The sequence below is a fragment of the Atractosteus spatula genome, chromosome 14 (genome assembly GCF_055471065.1).
Source record: "Atractosteus spatula isolate fAtrSpa1 chromosome 14, fAtrSpa1.hap1, whole genome shotgun sequence".
Taxonomy (NCBI): domain Eukaryota; kingdom Metazoa; phylum Chordata; class Actinopteri; order Semionotiformes; family Lepisosteidae; genus Atractosteus; species Atractosteus spatula.
Window position 1 is genome coordinate 38,747,733 of NC_142719.1, and position 16,691 is coordinate 38,764,423.

A 16,691-nucleotide genomic window follows, 5' to 3' on the forward strand; every position below is an offset into this window, starting at 1 on the left:
AACCTTTTTATTGTTTTATACAATTAATGAACAGGAAGATCATAGCGTTGATATAGTAGTACAGTACACCAGCAGAAAATTCTGATACGTAGAAAATGACTGCCTAAGTGTTCTTATGACATTTCAATGTATACAACTTGAGTATATGTGCACTCAGTTTTTTTCTAAAGTCTTTTCCTAACGCAAATACTTTCAATTCATAAATGTTCAAATAAATTAATCTGATACAGTATCACGACTAATGCTGAATCTCTATTTGAGCACAAACTTTCATGTTAAAATATAAACCAAAACATTATTTCCTGTCTCTTGTAGAGGATTCCTGTGTAAAGCCCCAGTCCAAGGCATTTTCTGCTGGTCCCTATGACCCTGCATTGTAGAATGCTAAATACTCTAATTAGTTTTGAAAGCAAATAACATTTTTAAGACAGCCCGAATTTTAAGTTCAAAATCAATGCAAAGGCAATATGTTGTTTTCTTAATTGCCCTTGTTTTTTAACAGTGTTCTAACTATTGGAAAAGGTGGGAGTTTGCTCTTACTATAATATGGTGCACTAAAAACTACAGCATTATAAAACATTCTTGACAGCTTATTAAAAAGTGGTCATAAGGGGCATGATGGAAAAGACAGCCCGCTATCAAATACCAATGTACTGTTTACAGCTTTCAGCAAGGGTCTTGACTGGTCATTCATTCTTATCTAGTGAGGTAATATTTTCCAGTCGTATCTCAATTCCACGACCTGCCATCTAGCCTTGGACTGCTGTATTCTCTCACAGCAAAATTCTTAATATCAGATTTATAAATCCTCATAAATTTAGAATTTTATTCAAAATTTTTTAAACAACAAATTAAATTCTACTTTGTTTATCTTTCCGGGACGTCATATGCTTTAAATAACGTATTACAGCAGTAGATGTACCTTACTTTATATAATTTGAAGAAGCAAATTGAACATCACTTTATCCTGCTGAATGCATGAAAAATGTATATGTCACCACTCTCCTGGGCTGTATCTAAACATTTTTCTTTTAATTGTGCGACACATTTATTGAGTGCGTTTAAGAATTTTAAACAATTTAGTTGGTTTTCCACCATCTAAGTTAATTTTGTCAGGTTTGCTAATAAAGTCATGTTTTTATACCACACCCAAAGGGTGTGGATAATGTACCTAGGCTGGGTTTTACTGACATACAGTACAATATGGAAAATTAATTCTCTTTTTTATCTACTTTAAATGAAACTAACAAGTAGCACAATGAATGAGTCTGTAAAGTGATTTTCTATTATTTATTTGATTTTATTAAGGCTTAGCTATATATCTATTTTAGAGTTCGGTTATTGACTTCAAAATCTTTTAGTAGGGAAAAACAATGAAAAAGTGATAAGATGCTCAGCACTTCACACCTTGTGTTTTTGGTTTTTTTTTACTTGTAAGCAGCAAACTGCACCAAAGCATATTCCTTTTTTTATTTAAATAACATCCGCAGCCATTTACAAAACCCAGTCATCTAATTTACTCTTGGATGGTCTCTGAAAGATCTGTCTTTTTAAGGCTTAGAAAATCCAGAACAAAACAATTCAGCACCTGAGGGAAGCTTGGAACAAAACTTTTTTGTCATGGAAGAGATAATCTCTTCAAGTTTCTTCCTTGAAAAAGCATTAATAAAAAAACAGCCCTGTTATGCATTAAAAATACAAAACTTCATTTTGAGCAGTGAACATTTCTCGATATGACCACTAATCTGGCTATAATTTGAATTTGAAAAATCATGAATTTCCACTGAGAATTAACATAGGTGAATAAAAAATCATTTTTTTTAGAATGTTATTAATTGCAATGATAATTTAAATTTTAACTTACAGTAGTTGCATTTTTAGAACTTATTGAGTTTATCAGTACTGTATTTAGAGAAAAAATAAGAACTCACATATTTCAAAATGCTCAGTAGGATTATTTTCCATAAATATTAGATTTAGTATTCCCTAAAGAACTGTTTGAATTTATTGACTGCATGTTTAGAGTAGATAACCCTATGCATTCATTTAAAAAATAAACATGTAAACTGACATTTCAGTAGACTTGTTGCTAGTCAAATCCACATTTACTGAAATAGATTTTTTTAAATAAACCAGAAATGTGATCCAGAAGGAAGATTGACTGGAAAATGCATCCATCAATTCATTTCTTCTCCATGCCTGTGAATGACTGGACTTATCTCACGCAAACCTAAAGACAGACACATTTTAAATAATTGTGACTGCTTAAAATGCATTGAGGCTTTGAGGAAAAAAGCATCACTTTAGGCTCATCTTTTAGGTAAACAAAAGTTGTATCTTATACAGTACATGTTTTGCATTAATGAGGATTGCAAGAATAGCATTAAGAACCATTATTCTTTCAAAGTAGCTAATGGGATCATTTTCATATTTTTACAAAGGATGGGTGTCTCTATCTGTTCAGCACCAGATCAGTAATTAAATCATCATGATCTTACATATTTTGTTTTTTATTTTATTCTAATCGTCAAGACAAATTCTATGGTAATTTCATTACAGTAAATAAAAACAGTACATTACAGTAAAATAAAAACACATTCTAGTGCCTACAGAAGCCACAAGTAACATTATACTCTTTTTCAAATGGCCAATAGATCTCAAATGTACCATATGGATGGTTACCTTCTGTGACTGAAGCTCTCACTTCTCTGTGGCCTAGAAAAGCATGCAGTACTTAATCATTTCATCTAGTTTCCTTTAGATAGGTAAGATTTCTAATTAAACTTCTGTCACTTATATCTCCTCGTCCAATTCAGGTGAGCCTGAATATATACAGGACAAACATACTATGGTACCAAAACCGTATACAGTAGATCCATTCCCCTTCTGTGAAAACCTGACAGTGGACCCCTTCAGGACAGAAGTGGAAGTGCAGCAGGTACATGGTACAGGAAGTCAGAAGGCAGAAACACAATCCTGTACTGTGCTCCCCAGTGGTGCTGGGGACCAGACTTCAATTTACACTGCCTTCTGCTCATAGGAACATAAGAAAGGTTACTAATTAGATCAAATCATTTGGCTCATCTAGTTTGATTGATTGCTAGTAACATTAATTGGAAGGAAAGCCTTCGAGAGTAAACCTGATGCTTCAGTCAGTGCCATGTTAATGGACTCACAAAGATTCATCCTCCAGGTGACATCGCAGAACTAAAAAAATGTAAAGTCCAGACCACACCCATAGCAGCTCATCTGTGCAGAGCTCATCCTGGTTTCTATAGTGATAAGCAAACTAGACAGTGTATTACTGGTCTCCAATTCTGCAGCTGGGTGGACAGGAACAACTGTGGTACCTGGCTTGTACCTCACTTAATGGTAAACAGCAATACCTGTCATAACCTGTTATAAGTTCAATAGTTTACCCATTTCACTATAAAACACCCGTCATAGAAGGAATGAGATCAACAAGCCCCAATACTTCTATTTAATCTAGTAAGAGTAAGACAGCCTGACCAAGGATTCTGTAAAATTTTTAATCTGCTGTGATTAGGATTCTATTAAAAATCCGAAGCCTGGTCTTGTAAAATCTAAATGAAGTCCTGTTATTGTTTAGTTAAATTAGAATTAGATTTTTAGTTCAGGAAGTGTATATATAACTTGTTATGAAACTGGTCAAATTTCTTTAATTAGCAAACATAAAACAAAAAAAAGATCATGGTTGCAATCTGACATAAATAATTTTATGTGGTCTGAATGGAATAAACTAGTTAACCGATGCTTGATCCATCACACATAAAATCTGAAAAGCTTAGTAGCCAGCACACTCCATTTAACATCTTCTGCCTGTGACAATATTTTTAATAAAGAACAGATCAAAGAATAAGAGGAAGTAGGATTGCCTTCATAACTTGTAATGATTTTTATTTTTAAAAATATCTTTCATGACACAACATTACAAGGTATTTTACATTAAAACAAAACAACCATAAACCTCTAGCAGTTCATAAAAAGCATGCTTCTTAGCCTACATATCAGGGTTTTCAAGAAGATATGAAAACTGTTCAAATATCATGTGTTATTAAGCCAGAGACATAAGGAGGATTTCATTCACAAATACAGGTACAGATTTACACATTTGAGACCACAGAAAATACTAAGCTACTAGACTACAGGAACATATGCATCCTGATTGCAGAAAAGTACTCCTGTTATCTGTTTCAAATAAGATACTCCCTGATATAGACATCTGCACTATTAATCAGTTCACTAATTTTACAAAGCGATTGCATGCAGCTTTCATTATACAGATGTATGAAATACTGCACTGATGTGACTCGAATCTGCCTTTGATGGCACAGTGAATTTCAAAGGGGCTTGTAAATGGCTTTCAGTATTTGTCAGCTGGGTGTGGTTCTTCCATTGAGACCATTTAAGATTCAGAAGCCCAGAGCCCATTAAACACAGACAGAACACCTTCAGACAAAACTAAAAGAATCCATTGGAGTGTGCTTTTATATAATATCGATTTTGTATTTCAGATGAAATTAAAGTCCTAGTGAATTCTCAACTCCATACTGCTCCATTCATTCAATTTACTTGGGTGGAATAATATTCCCTTTTCCATTATACAACCCAAAGCCCCATTTAAAAACTAAGATACAACCTATTTCCATTAAATAAATTCACATTTTACATTGCTCATGCACTCTCATTACACACCCATGTAATTGTGAAGTTTGTCCTCATTAAACCCCTATCCTGAATGCATCGAATAGCTGTTTTTTACAGGGGGTATCAAGTTTCAGTTCCTCATTAATCAGAATGAGATAGTGAGAAACAGTTCATTGTAACATAGCTGACTCAAGCCATCCAGAGGGAACTAATTTTAAAGAAAAATTAAACTGAATGGTACTATAATCAGTTATTGTACTTTTTAATGTTTCTTCATAAGCAATGTAGACTTCTTAGCGTTTACATCATAGCTCTTTATTTAAAATAGGCCTTTTTTTATACCCAGCAAATTATTATATATTTTAAACAAATGTTGGATTGAGGTAACAACTATGTTTCTCAAAATAAACTATTTTCATTCAAATAGGAGGTTATTACTTCAGTCTGAATTGTCTAAGGTTCCTAAGTCCAGTGCAAAAGCAAAGTGATTGTTTTGTGTTTTACCTGTTCCCACATTATTATGTCTGAGCTATTAATACACTCTTTCATCCACAGATGTCGAAGTTAGATTGTTTTATTTTGTCATCCCACTGTTTTGCCTTCAGTCTTTAATTAGTATTATGACCTATGGCTTCTGGCTTTTTTAATTTATGTAAATTTATTTGTAGAAATGGAGCAGACAATTAAATGTGACAATAACTTCAACCTGAGAAAAAGATGCCCGTGAGTAATTAAATTGTTAAAGCTGTCAACCTTCTCCAGCACAGATAAACATGACATGAGAAATGACCATATTATAAAGTAAAAGGAGCAAATGTTTGAAGAAGGCAAAAACACAGATACAGTGATTAATTTTTATGTAGAGCCATCTCCTTCTAACATATAATTTCTACCAAGCCTCTTATGTGTTTGCTCTATATCTATTTGTTTTTTATTTTTATGTTAGCTCCTAAAAATCCTTATACTGTATATAACTGCCCTAACTCCATAAAATTCTAAATAAACACTTAGGTTCGGCAGAACAGTTCAATAAATTTTTATATTAGAATTTGTCAGATTTAATGACTGATTCTTTATATACTTGCTACTTGCTATACATGAACTGCCTGCAACATTTTAAAATCAGTTTTACAGCAGATAATTCGCTTGGAATAGAACGGTTTTAGAATATGGTGGAATAAAATTAAGAAAAGGCAGAATAATATGTTGCCAACTTGAAGCTTCGCAAGTTGGTATAAGAAAGATTTAATGCACATGTGGAACAACTACACTAGATAAATCAAGCAACCAAGGCAGCTAGATTGTAGATCTCTTTCAAAGATACAGCCGCAACCTCACTTATACTCTATTTTGTCTAGTTAGACTGTACTATTCACTTGTTTCACTAATTTACTACAAAAATAAGTACTGTAGTACAATAAGCTGAGAAAGTCTTCCAGCTTCTCAACTTCAAGTCTCGATGGTATTCTGGTTGTGTACTATAAGCATCTATGACAAAGACACGTTTTTTCTCATGCAAAAAGGTCATGACTTGTGTAAACATGCTTTCAGTGCCGAAACAGACATGAAATCATTCTTTCATAAGAATGGGGGCTTGTAAAGCTAAAAAATGCATAAAAGCTAAACCAACTGAGTTCCGTCAGTATCACAGGGAACCAACACTGTACTGTAAATGTACAATCTTGACAGGTTTTAAGAGCATTAAAAATAGAATTTTTAAATTTCATTTCCTTTGGACCAGACACCTTCAAAAGCTACTGCAGGCTGTAAGAAAGGAGGACTTGTGTAGTTTCAACCCTCTTACTGAAGTGTGTATAAAGTATTTGGGCTATTTAAAGAATCATGACTCCCCGCAATGGTAAAAAAGAAACATAAACTGATTGGATAAAGAATAAAGCTTCAATAAACCATAGTTCTCACCATGAAAATGCAAGAACTATGAACACTGAACAAAGATGTCATTTGTCCTCTATAAGCCTTCTTTGATGTAAGACAGAAAAGAAATTGAATCATTTATGCCCTATTGCCAGATCTACAGTGCTTCTCAGGTACTCTCCTTCTGTTCTCATAAACGCACTCTCTGTAAGAGGCTAGAGGCTCTGTGTGATGTAACTCTGCCTTCCCACTGCCATGACTCATGAACACCTGCCTTATCATACAGTGTTGCTTCACGGGAAGACAGTTACCCATATGCTTGATTCCTCCTCCTCCAGTTTCCCCTGATTGTTATGTTCCAACTTTGATTCATTAACTGTTTCCTCTCGTTAAGGGTTTTATTTTAGTTTCTCAAAAAATAAAATCCAACCTTTGCGATTCAGATTGTTATTAGCAGAATGAAATACTGCAAAGTTTTTATTTCTCTCAGACGTTCTTAGTCTTAGCGTCCTCATTCATTTAAGCATTGCGAGTCTCTCCTCCCATGCCTCAGGTCTTCAGACTACTGAGAATATCCAGCAGTTTGCAGAAATATATATCTTGTTTTCTGCCTTAGGGAAACTGCATTTCAGTAGTTACAGAGATAGCTTTTATTTGCTGACATTAGAATGCCTGAGGATCTAGTACTGATAAAAAGTGCTGTGTAATTGTAATGCTCAGGAATTCATCTAATATATATACATGCAACGTTTTGGGTGGAGGGTGATTGTGTATGGACGGGGTGGTGAAGGAGATGAAGTTCTCTCAGAGCTCATTTATCTTATTGGTGTGGCAGTGAGAAACGTATTTGCAAAATAAGGAAATGTATTGAGTATTAAACTGTTATTCAGCTCGTTTTGGCTTCAGGATGTAATTATGCACACGTTTTATAAAACATGACAAATTTATTTCATATGAGCACTTTTAATCCTTGTAGGTATTTAATATTTTGGCGGTTTCTTTCTAAAGGCTCTTAGCACTCAGTAATACAATTACGAATCATTTCAATAAAGATAATCAAAGCACATAAATGACGTAACACCACACACAATTCAGACGTTTATCCGAAACTGACCCTAAACTGTTTGGTCGTCCTACAAGATTAAATTTTAAGTGCATTAAAAACGTCGTGTTCAACAAGCCTATGTAAGTTTCGGTTGTTTATTGTTGTCTACAGGAATCACGAGTTGTTAACTCCCGACGTTACAATAAAAAAAAACGAGAAGGCCTCGGGATTTAAACCACACCGCCTAACAGTCGAGTGCACGGCTGTTTGGAAGCAAAAACAAAAGGGAAGATAAAAAAAACAACAACAGAGAAAAACAGAACACGCTCACTCACGCAGACAAACTGCACCCAGCGTTCAAAAACCGTAAACCAAACAAAACGCGTCTTGCAAACTCCAGGCAGCGAGCCGCGACTTGCAGACTTTTGGGACAGAGAGAAGACGTCATCGCCGAAACCCGCAGGTGACGTCTCCGGCCGTCCGCAGGTAAGCGCGGAGCCCGGCCACTCCCCCGGCACACCTGACCACCTGGGTGTGGGCGCCTCGCTGTCGGTCACCGAGTCACTGCCTGTGTGTTCGCCATTCCGGGAAGGAGTTAGCACCCCCTCGCCCCCTACGTGGAAAAGGCCAAAAAAAAAAACCTTGGATAAAGTTCGAGAAGGTAGGGTTTGTTTGTTTTTTTTAACTTTTATCCCGAATATAAGAAACGACGTAAGCGAAGGTGCGAGTTAGCTGACTTTTCGGAAGTTTATTTTCTTCTGGGGAGGGTGATTCAGGGTAGCAGGGTAGGAGTGGCGTGTAACAGCCGCGCTGATCCCATTTCCTCTCGGAGTTGGGAAGTTTGGTGGAGCGGAGGAGCACTGGCAAACGGAAGGGATAACGACGGAGTAAAAAAAAAAAACTTTTCACGAAAACTTCAAATCTAAACTTTTCGTTCATTAGGGTTTCGTTCCAGGGTGGGGGAAAAAAACGCAACCTCTGAAGCGGCGTGTGTTTCAAGGTACGCATGAATCGTGTTTTGAACTATTTGTAGCTAGAAAAGAGCAACACAATCGTTTGTTTTGAAAACAACGCGATAGGCAGGATTCATCCATTTTGACTGTTTGATTTGGGAGGGTTCACCGTTTTATTCGATCTTTCCTCTAAGCGTCGTGTGCTTAAAAACCTTTCCCTTTAAGCACCGTTGTATTTTTTTCGACAGTAATTCGAAATGTGAGAATAAAAAGTCTATTTTGGAGCACGATAGACTTTATTGTTTATGGGGAAAGAATGGCTTCTCCATTTCATTTCAGGGCTTCCCTGCCTAAAAGTAATGAAGTTTCAGAAGGGAAACCAAATTAGTGGGTTTTAAAAGTCACGTTTTACACGTGTGTTCAGATCACGTCCTGTAAGTTTTAGTATTTTTTTTTTAATTTTAGGGGGATGCTGGTAGTTCTCAGTTTTGACAAAAAAAAACCATGCTAAGCACAAACTTAACCACAACATGAGTTTGAAAAAAGTTACTCAACAGGATTGAAACACGCACTGCCTTCGACTTGTTTCTTCTTTAAAAATAAAAAATGAAGAAATGAATTTGTACAAATTTCGCATTTTTTTTTAAAGAACAGCGTGTGAATCACATGAACTTTCGTGCGTCTTTTTAAGTAGGCCCGCGCTACCATCTGACTATGTAATGATGTTCCCGTGGTTTATTTGTTATTTTTTTAAAAAGTTTTGAGCTGGTTACTGTACGAATGTCGGTTCTGTATCGAGCCTGTACCCCAGGGCGATTGAAAGTTAAATTAACATGGCCCAGGATACTCGCATGCGTCCTGGGAATGATCCACCCTTTCTACTGCTTTCATCAGGAATGTGGGAAGCTGCTACCATCTGTGTTGTTTTTTTTTTGTACTTTTGTTGTCTCTTAAAATGTTCAGATGAACCAAACCGGATACGCCACATTTCGCAGAAAATAAAATATACGTATATTTTCGTGCGGGGGTAGGGTTGGGCACTCATTAGGCAAAAACTTCCGGTTGTCCCAAGCGCGAAGTTATGCTGGGTTTCACGTTTCCTGATATACTGGGTCACTTAATTTCAAAATCGTCCTCCGTTGCCCAGTGTTTGCTCTGTGGGTGCTGCGATATCAGGCCAGCCTCGGTGGTCAGGAGTGATTTTTAAGTTGGACTCTCTACTGATGGTGAATTTGAGTGTCCCCGGTGTAAGCACGGTGCATATCATCTAGCAAGGTTGAAAACGTAGTTACGGTTTTAAAAATAAAAGTATCTCGGAACAAAATACTGAAAGTCCTCCCTGCTGCTTCTGGATCATATTTAGCGATTGGAAATAAGACTTAAAAAGTTTTACATACTTCCTAGGCAAGTAGGCGTTAGGATATTTAACAATCTTTACAAGACTTTCAGTAAATAAAGGAGTGATGAACTGTATGCCGACTCCACCTGTCTAGTATTTTTCCTGTGTGTAATGTGAAGTCTGGCTTTATTACAATAGAAACATCTAACATTTGGTTACATTTTCGACTAAATGTCTTTAATTAGTTCAATTTGCAATCATAGCTCCTTTTTATTAACACTTGTCACTGCTAATCAGGTTTTGAAAGCGTGGGATTTATCTGGATAAAACGTGGCTATTGTGAATGCTCATCAATTCTTAGTGACTTATATTAAAGTTGCTGCCCTCTCGCTTGTTTCTAAATTAAATTCTGAACAATAACTTGAAAAACATTTATAAAATAATAAAGACTATTGTAAGACATGAGTAAAAACGTACACCTGACTAAGCTTTTGTCAAGTTCAATGGAAATTTCTGATAAATTGGAGTACTTCTCCACAGTTGAGTTTATAAACTTAAGTCTTCAAATCAAATGTCTGGGGAAGGTTGGAGGCTGTTACAAATGTTGCAAAAAAAGGTGTCCTGGTTCATTCCATTACAATAATAAACCATTTTTAAGACAATAGCAACTTATGGAAATACCCGGGCCAGTATTCAAACTTGACACAAACCAAGCTACCTAAAATGAATTTCAGATTGCTCTGACCCGATGTGGTATTTTGTAAGAAGTGTCTTGTTTGCCCATTAATTGTCCACAACCGATTAGTAGGTTTGAAATTGATAGGAGGTGGGAGGGTCCAATTTGTGATTTAAGGCAAGCCTTGGTTTTTTTACACTGCTCCTAAATTGACCTGTTTCACTGCACTGTGTAGCCTACCTGCGTTTAAGATGTGGAAGCTCTGGAGCAGGAATATCTTTGCTTGAGCTTGACTTTTGTATAGCGGTTAATTTGCTCCCTGGGTGCGTTCAAAAACGGAATAAGTGAAGTTCCATTTTTAAGTTGTAATCCATTTAGAAATTTAGAGGCGGGAATGTTCAGTTTCTGAATTTATCCTAAGTAATAAATCAGGGTGGCATTTTTTTGTCAGGTATTTTAACGCCTCCAAAAGCAAGCGTTCTTGCTGTGAATCCTTGCCAGGTGACAGAAGCCTGTGTTGCCCGTATTTGTCATTTGGTAGATGGTGGTAAATTGGTCCAAGGATCTCATCTGTCCATTTCTTGAAAGAAGCCAGAGGATTGGATTCATCAGCGTGGCTGGGATAGCCTTTTCCCCTTCAACTAAGACTGTAAAAAAAGTTTCGTCTCTGTATATTCACTGTCCAGCATAGTGAAAAGTTTTAAAGTCTGTAAGTGTTCTTACTAATTTAACTTTTCCATGTCTAAATGTATTTTCTGTCCCCTGCAATTATCTGAAATGTAAGCCCCTCAAAGCTCCTGAGGCTAATGTTAAACACAGACATGTAACATAATTGCACAGCAGATGATATGGTAATTGGTAACTGTTTATTAGTTGGTGCTGGTAAAGCGAGTGTGGAGTAAATCTGTTGTGGAGATTTTTTTTTTTATTGGACCTGCTGCTGCTGGGCAGAGTGCTTCTCCTGAGCATATGTCCCGCACATCGGACCACCCCTGTCAATCAGCTTGGCTTCCTAACAGCTGCCACCCCCTGGGGGGCTGGTTGTCCTTGATACCCAATGCATGACGGTTAATCAATGAAGATGCGGTTGTCACATCTACAGCAAATCGAAAATGAGCATGAAGATTATTCTGCTGTACCTAATAACTGTCATTCTCTTTTAGGCATGTGAAATATTTAGGCTATTTGGGAAATAAACTCGTTAAATTGATTTTTTTTAAGGACAAGCCTTTGCTGTTTTTTTTATACGGTCCCCAAATTTATGAATTGTGGAACTGTGTTAAGGAAATTGAGTTTTTCTGGAAACCTGAATTGCTGGGAAAATAGATACTTTGACCTTGTGAAGCTTTTTAAAAAAGTTTGTATTGTTTTATTGATCAAGTACAATATTGAACTGCTCTTGCTCTTCCTTCTTCAGTGAGTACTTGATTTGTTTTTGTAGGTAGTTATAAATAATATGCTTTTCAGAGTTTTGTCTCAGATGTCCAAGGGAAGCTATAGTTATTCTGTGTTTCTGATTTTTGCCAGTGACATCTAATATTATTCTACAACAAGTTGAACACTGAATGTAAAGTCATTTAAGGTGTTGGAACAGTCTCTCATCCTAGCGTTAATCCCGCATCAGCAGGGTTCGCTTGTTGGCACGCCCATCTCCATTTGGTGGTTTGAACCAAATCTTTGAGCTGACGTTGCCATTAAATGCGACCGAGAAATACTCCAGCCGGCGCGTCGCTCCGCCTGCCATCGGAGTGGGAGGAGAACAAAGTAATGTAGCCAATTCATAGAGGGGGATTATTAGGAGGCATGGGAAATTTGGCCAGGATGCCGGGGTTACACCCCTACTCTTTTCGAGAAACACCCTGGGATTTTTAATGACCACAGAGAGTCAGGACTTCGGTTTTACGTCTCATCCGAAAGACAGCGCTTGTTTACAGTATAGTGTCCCTGTCACTATACTGGGGCATTAGGACCCACAGGCCTCACTAACACCTCTTCCAGCAGAAACCTTAGTTTTTCCCAAGAGGTCTCCCATCCAGGTACTGACCAGGCTCACACCTGCTTAGCTTCAGTGGCCTGCCAATTGTAAGTTGCAGGGTGACATGGCTGCTGGCAAGGTGTTGGAACAGTAAAACATGCATTTCCAAGAGTGGTTAGTAATATTTGAGCTGCAACCTGACTAAGGTATCCCACTCTGTGCAGTTTACAGTGAGCATTTTTGATTAACCTTGCACGCAGGCAGCCAGTTTAAAGTTTGCAGTCGATCACTTGTGTTTTGCACTTCAAATTAATACGTGGATATGATGATCCTGGAGTATATGCTTCTGCTAACTGTTGCCATTTTCTTTCTTTTCTTGAAATTCCATGCTGACCTCACTTTATGAAATTGCAGATTCATGAAATTGCAGATTGAGCGGGCTTGGTCACCGAAGCTCCAGCTAAACAAGCCCCAACAATTGCCCCCTTTTCCAAATTACCGTGTGTGTTCACTTGCAGCCATGCTACTAGCCATAATTATTGGCACCCTGTTCTGTTCAATATTGTGTAAGAGTGACCTTAGACATGCTGAGAGATTATTTGCTTAATTAATTAAAAAACAACAACAATCTTTTTGTCCATGATCTGTATTCTATTGTACGTTGTACTCAAAAGAAATTTTAGTCTGTAATTTTTTCCATAAGTCTGTAAGATTTGAAGTGCTCAGTAAATGAAACTTGTACCGGACATTAGGCCTAAACACTACTGAAAGCTTTGGTGCAGCTAATGGTTTATTTGTAAAACTGGATTAAAAACATGCTTTAAGTTCATGGGAAGAACTTTTGTTGTGTGGGTTTTAATTAAAATGGTTTAGTATCGATACTATGAAATGTGAGGCTTTTGCTTCTCCTTAACACACTCTAGGTTTAGGTTGAGTCTGTTTGATATCTAAAAGAGTATTGAGTATTGGGTTATTAGTAAACTGCTTCATGTGTACAAAACCTCTGCTGGTATTTAAATGATATATTGTAGTCAAGTCAGATGAACCCAGGGGAGTTACCAGGAATGGGCTCCTTACGTAAGATCACAGGATAATTCTTTTTAATTAATTTTTAATTTCTTAATTTTTTTGGAAATGTAAATTTGGACATGTTGTTTTTTCAGATTTGTCTGGAAGAAAGTTACATTTTTCACTATCATTGCAAACGGTTTTTGCCACAGTGCAGGCTGCATAAACCTGTTTTTAAATTATGGGCTTTTTTCCCTTCATCCACTTCTGTATAGCTACAGGCAGATCTGTGACTGATTAGTACTAATAGAAGACAGCTGGTGCTCCTCATTTTGTTGGAAGTCTCTTACCACAGTAGTGGTTCTTAACTGTTTGAAAACAGTTGTGTACTTCCAAGCATAGCCACTTGTGATTCCTCGGCAAAAAAGACAAATTTCTTCGCGCTAAAATTTGTTTTCTGGATGCAATGCCTGTCTTAATCCTCCCATGTCTATGAAAATAGCTGTTGTAAACATCCTTTGTTTAGCTAAAGGATATATTGAGTTTTGCACCCCCATTATTTCTGACAGTTGTGGGTCAGTGGAAAGTGCTTTACTTCCTCTGACTTTCTTCTCATACCTCCGTAAAAGCTGAAGTTTTCAGATGTAATGTGGGTTAAGTCTTGTTGGCCTGCATGACCTGTTAGGAGCAGTCCAGAAGTGCAGTTAAGGAATCATGCACTTAGGTTCTGCAGTTTACATGTGAGATTCCCCACTCATCAAAGGTTTAATTAGGTGTGAGAGGAATGTAGATTAGGTAAGTTTGCTCCACATCTGAATATTGGTGAAATTAGTTTCTGAAGTTGCTGTTGCAGGTTTCTCCCCCGGTTTGTAGATTGCTTTTCAAATAAGCTAATCAATTTTAATTGTGTAGGAAAGTGTCATGACTTGCTGCTGGAAGCATCTCTTCTGATCGGCTTAAATTGGTCTTTATAATGTGGAGAACTTTCCACATGTCTGCCAGAGGATTTCTGCAGTATTTCACGCTGCAAGATTTCTCGCAAACATCAGCATCAGCTTCGAGTCTTCTTATTTTGTTTAAAGTGCAAAAAAGAAGTGTTGATTTTTATTGAGATTTTATACATTATTTCATCGAATCCCCAGCTGGGAAGATGGGGCTTAGCAGCCTTAGGCATATCTTGCTTAATGCTTTAAAGTGGTTTAAGTCTAAATGGTAATTCAAGAAGTGGCACACAGAAGGTGAACTGCTTTTATGGCAGCACGATGCAATAGTTTGGATTCTAATTTTATTTTAGATGGTAACTTTTGAAGTTACAGATGAGAGAACCATTCATTGTTTTTGTTGCTTTTATGCTGGAAAACTTTCATCCAGGTGTTTTTATGGTCTGACCACTGCTGCTTTTCCAATATTGTTATATTGTTAATGCTTTATTAACCTTAAACTGAAGGTTTTTTCATTTTTTAGTAAGATATATCATCCAGTAGATGAATAACCAACCTGCATGCTTTCTTTTCAGATACTGGATTAACATGACGAGCATTAACACAGCGAACATTAACTTCAAATGGGACCCAAAGAGCCTGGAGATCAGGACTTTGGCTGTGGAGAGGCTGCTGGAGCCCTTGGTCACCCAAGTAAGAATTTTACTTAAGCCTCAAATATGGACTGTATTATTCCAGTTAATGTTGCATTTTAATTATTCATCTATCAACCAATTTTAATTTTGCTTCTTACTGCGTAACTGTGGTTGAACTAATTCCATGAACTTGGCTTTATTAAAACCGAAAATGACAGTTTAGTGGTATGCATTTGGGGATGTTGCCATGACTACTGTCCTTTAATTCCTGTAATATTACTATTCAAAATATATATTCTTTCATAGAAACACAGTAAGAAATGGTATACTGTCTCTGAATTGATAATCTCTGAACCGGTTTTCTCCTGAAAACTGGGGTTGGGAGAGGTTTCTCATTTTCAGAGTACTAGATAAATTCCAGAGCTTTGTAAATAGTTTGTTTTTGGAACAAAGTCCCAAAAAACATAGAGGAAATGTTGTAGATTTCAGCAACTGGTAATGTGGTGCATGAGGAAAATGTTAAGTCCTGAGATTCAAGGACTGTCAAGTACTGTTTGCAGCAGTTTTCTTTCTGTTTAGGGATGCAGTCTTAGGACACTGCTGGAAGTTTTGACCGAGTGCTACTTTTTCACGATCCGCAGTTTCTGTGATATCATGGCTTACATTGGGCTCTAATTACAACCAGTCTTGCAGGCTGTCTTTGACTTTATAGTCTTTACAGAGGAGCTTGTGTGAGTTTGCCCCCAAGTATCAGTTTGTTCTCTCTCTAGTACTTTGTAGGAATAAGGTCGAAGTCATATAAAACTTGTCCTTGAATTCTGATTTTGAGGAAGAGTGAATGTTCTTCTTTCAGGTCACCACTCTGGTGAACTCCAGCAACAAAGGCCCGTCGAACAAGAAGAAAGGGCGTTCCAAGAAGGCCCATGTTCTGGCTGCCTCAGTGGAGACGGCCACGCAGAACTTCCTGGAGAAGGGGGACAAGATCGCTAAGGAGAGTCAGTTTTTAAAGGAGGAGCTCACCGCTGCGGTAGAGGACGTGCGCAAGCAGGGTAAGAAACAAGGGTGCGAGTACTTGACACGGTTCACCAGGCGCTTGGATCCCTGTCCTGTAATCAGGCTGGGAGATCCAGCTGCACAAGCCAAGCAGACAGCCGAATTTGCCAGTGAGAATAACGTAATCCAAAAGCGTTTCTCATTGCTACGTAAAGTCACTACTCTCTGAATTGGGTACCTTCTTTACATGGCTGATTGCTTTCTGAGATAGGTGGGGATGTCTGGCCAGCAAAAAATGTTCCTTGACCTATGACAAGTTTTTTTTTAATGTCTTATGTTCTTTTTTGGCTTGCAATGCTTGCAGGACATATACAGACTTCAACTGCACTTTTGTGATCTTCAAGCACAGTTTCTAATTACCAGAAGCTTACTGCTTTAATGTAAAAGGACCTCACAAAGGTCTATGACTTCTGTGCCCTTATGCCGAGTAAGAATTTCAGTATTTAGATTGATCTGTATTTCTTTACCCCTAAGGAAATCCATATCCATAAAGAAATCCAGTTTTGCTGATTGTGGCAGCTGT

At 37.3% G+C, this 16,691-nt stretch overlaps 1 protein-coding gene across 4 annotated transcripts in view; it reads left to right on the top strand.

Annotated features, from left to right (window-relative positions):
• The first annotated feature begins 7,676 nt into the window (after positions 1-7,676).
• ctnna1 (catenin alpha 1) overlaps positions 7,677-16,691 on the top strand; it is a 109,511-nt gene continuing 100,496 nt past the window's right edge. The window contains exons 1-4 of one of the 4 annotated variants that reach the window (XM_088931536.1): positions 8,144-8,249; positions 8,531-8,588; positions 15,056-15,173; positions 15,969-16,164. In XM_088931536.1, the coding sequence (XP_088787662.1) occupies positions 15,069-15,173; positions 15,969-16,164 (301 nt within the window). In that variant the 5' untranslated portion in view covers positions 8,144-8,249; positions 8,531-8,588; positions 15,056-15,068. Of the gene's footprint in view, positions 8,250-8,530; positions 8,589-11,141; positions 11,266-15,055; positions 15,174-15,968; positions 16,165-16,691 lie in introns of those variants that run through there. The other 3 variants (XM_088931532.1, XM_088931535.1, XM_088931533.1) reach the window with 3 other exon arrangements.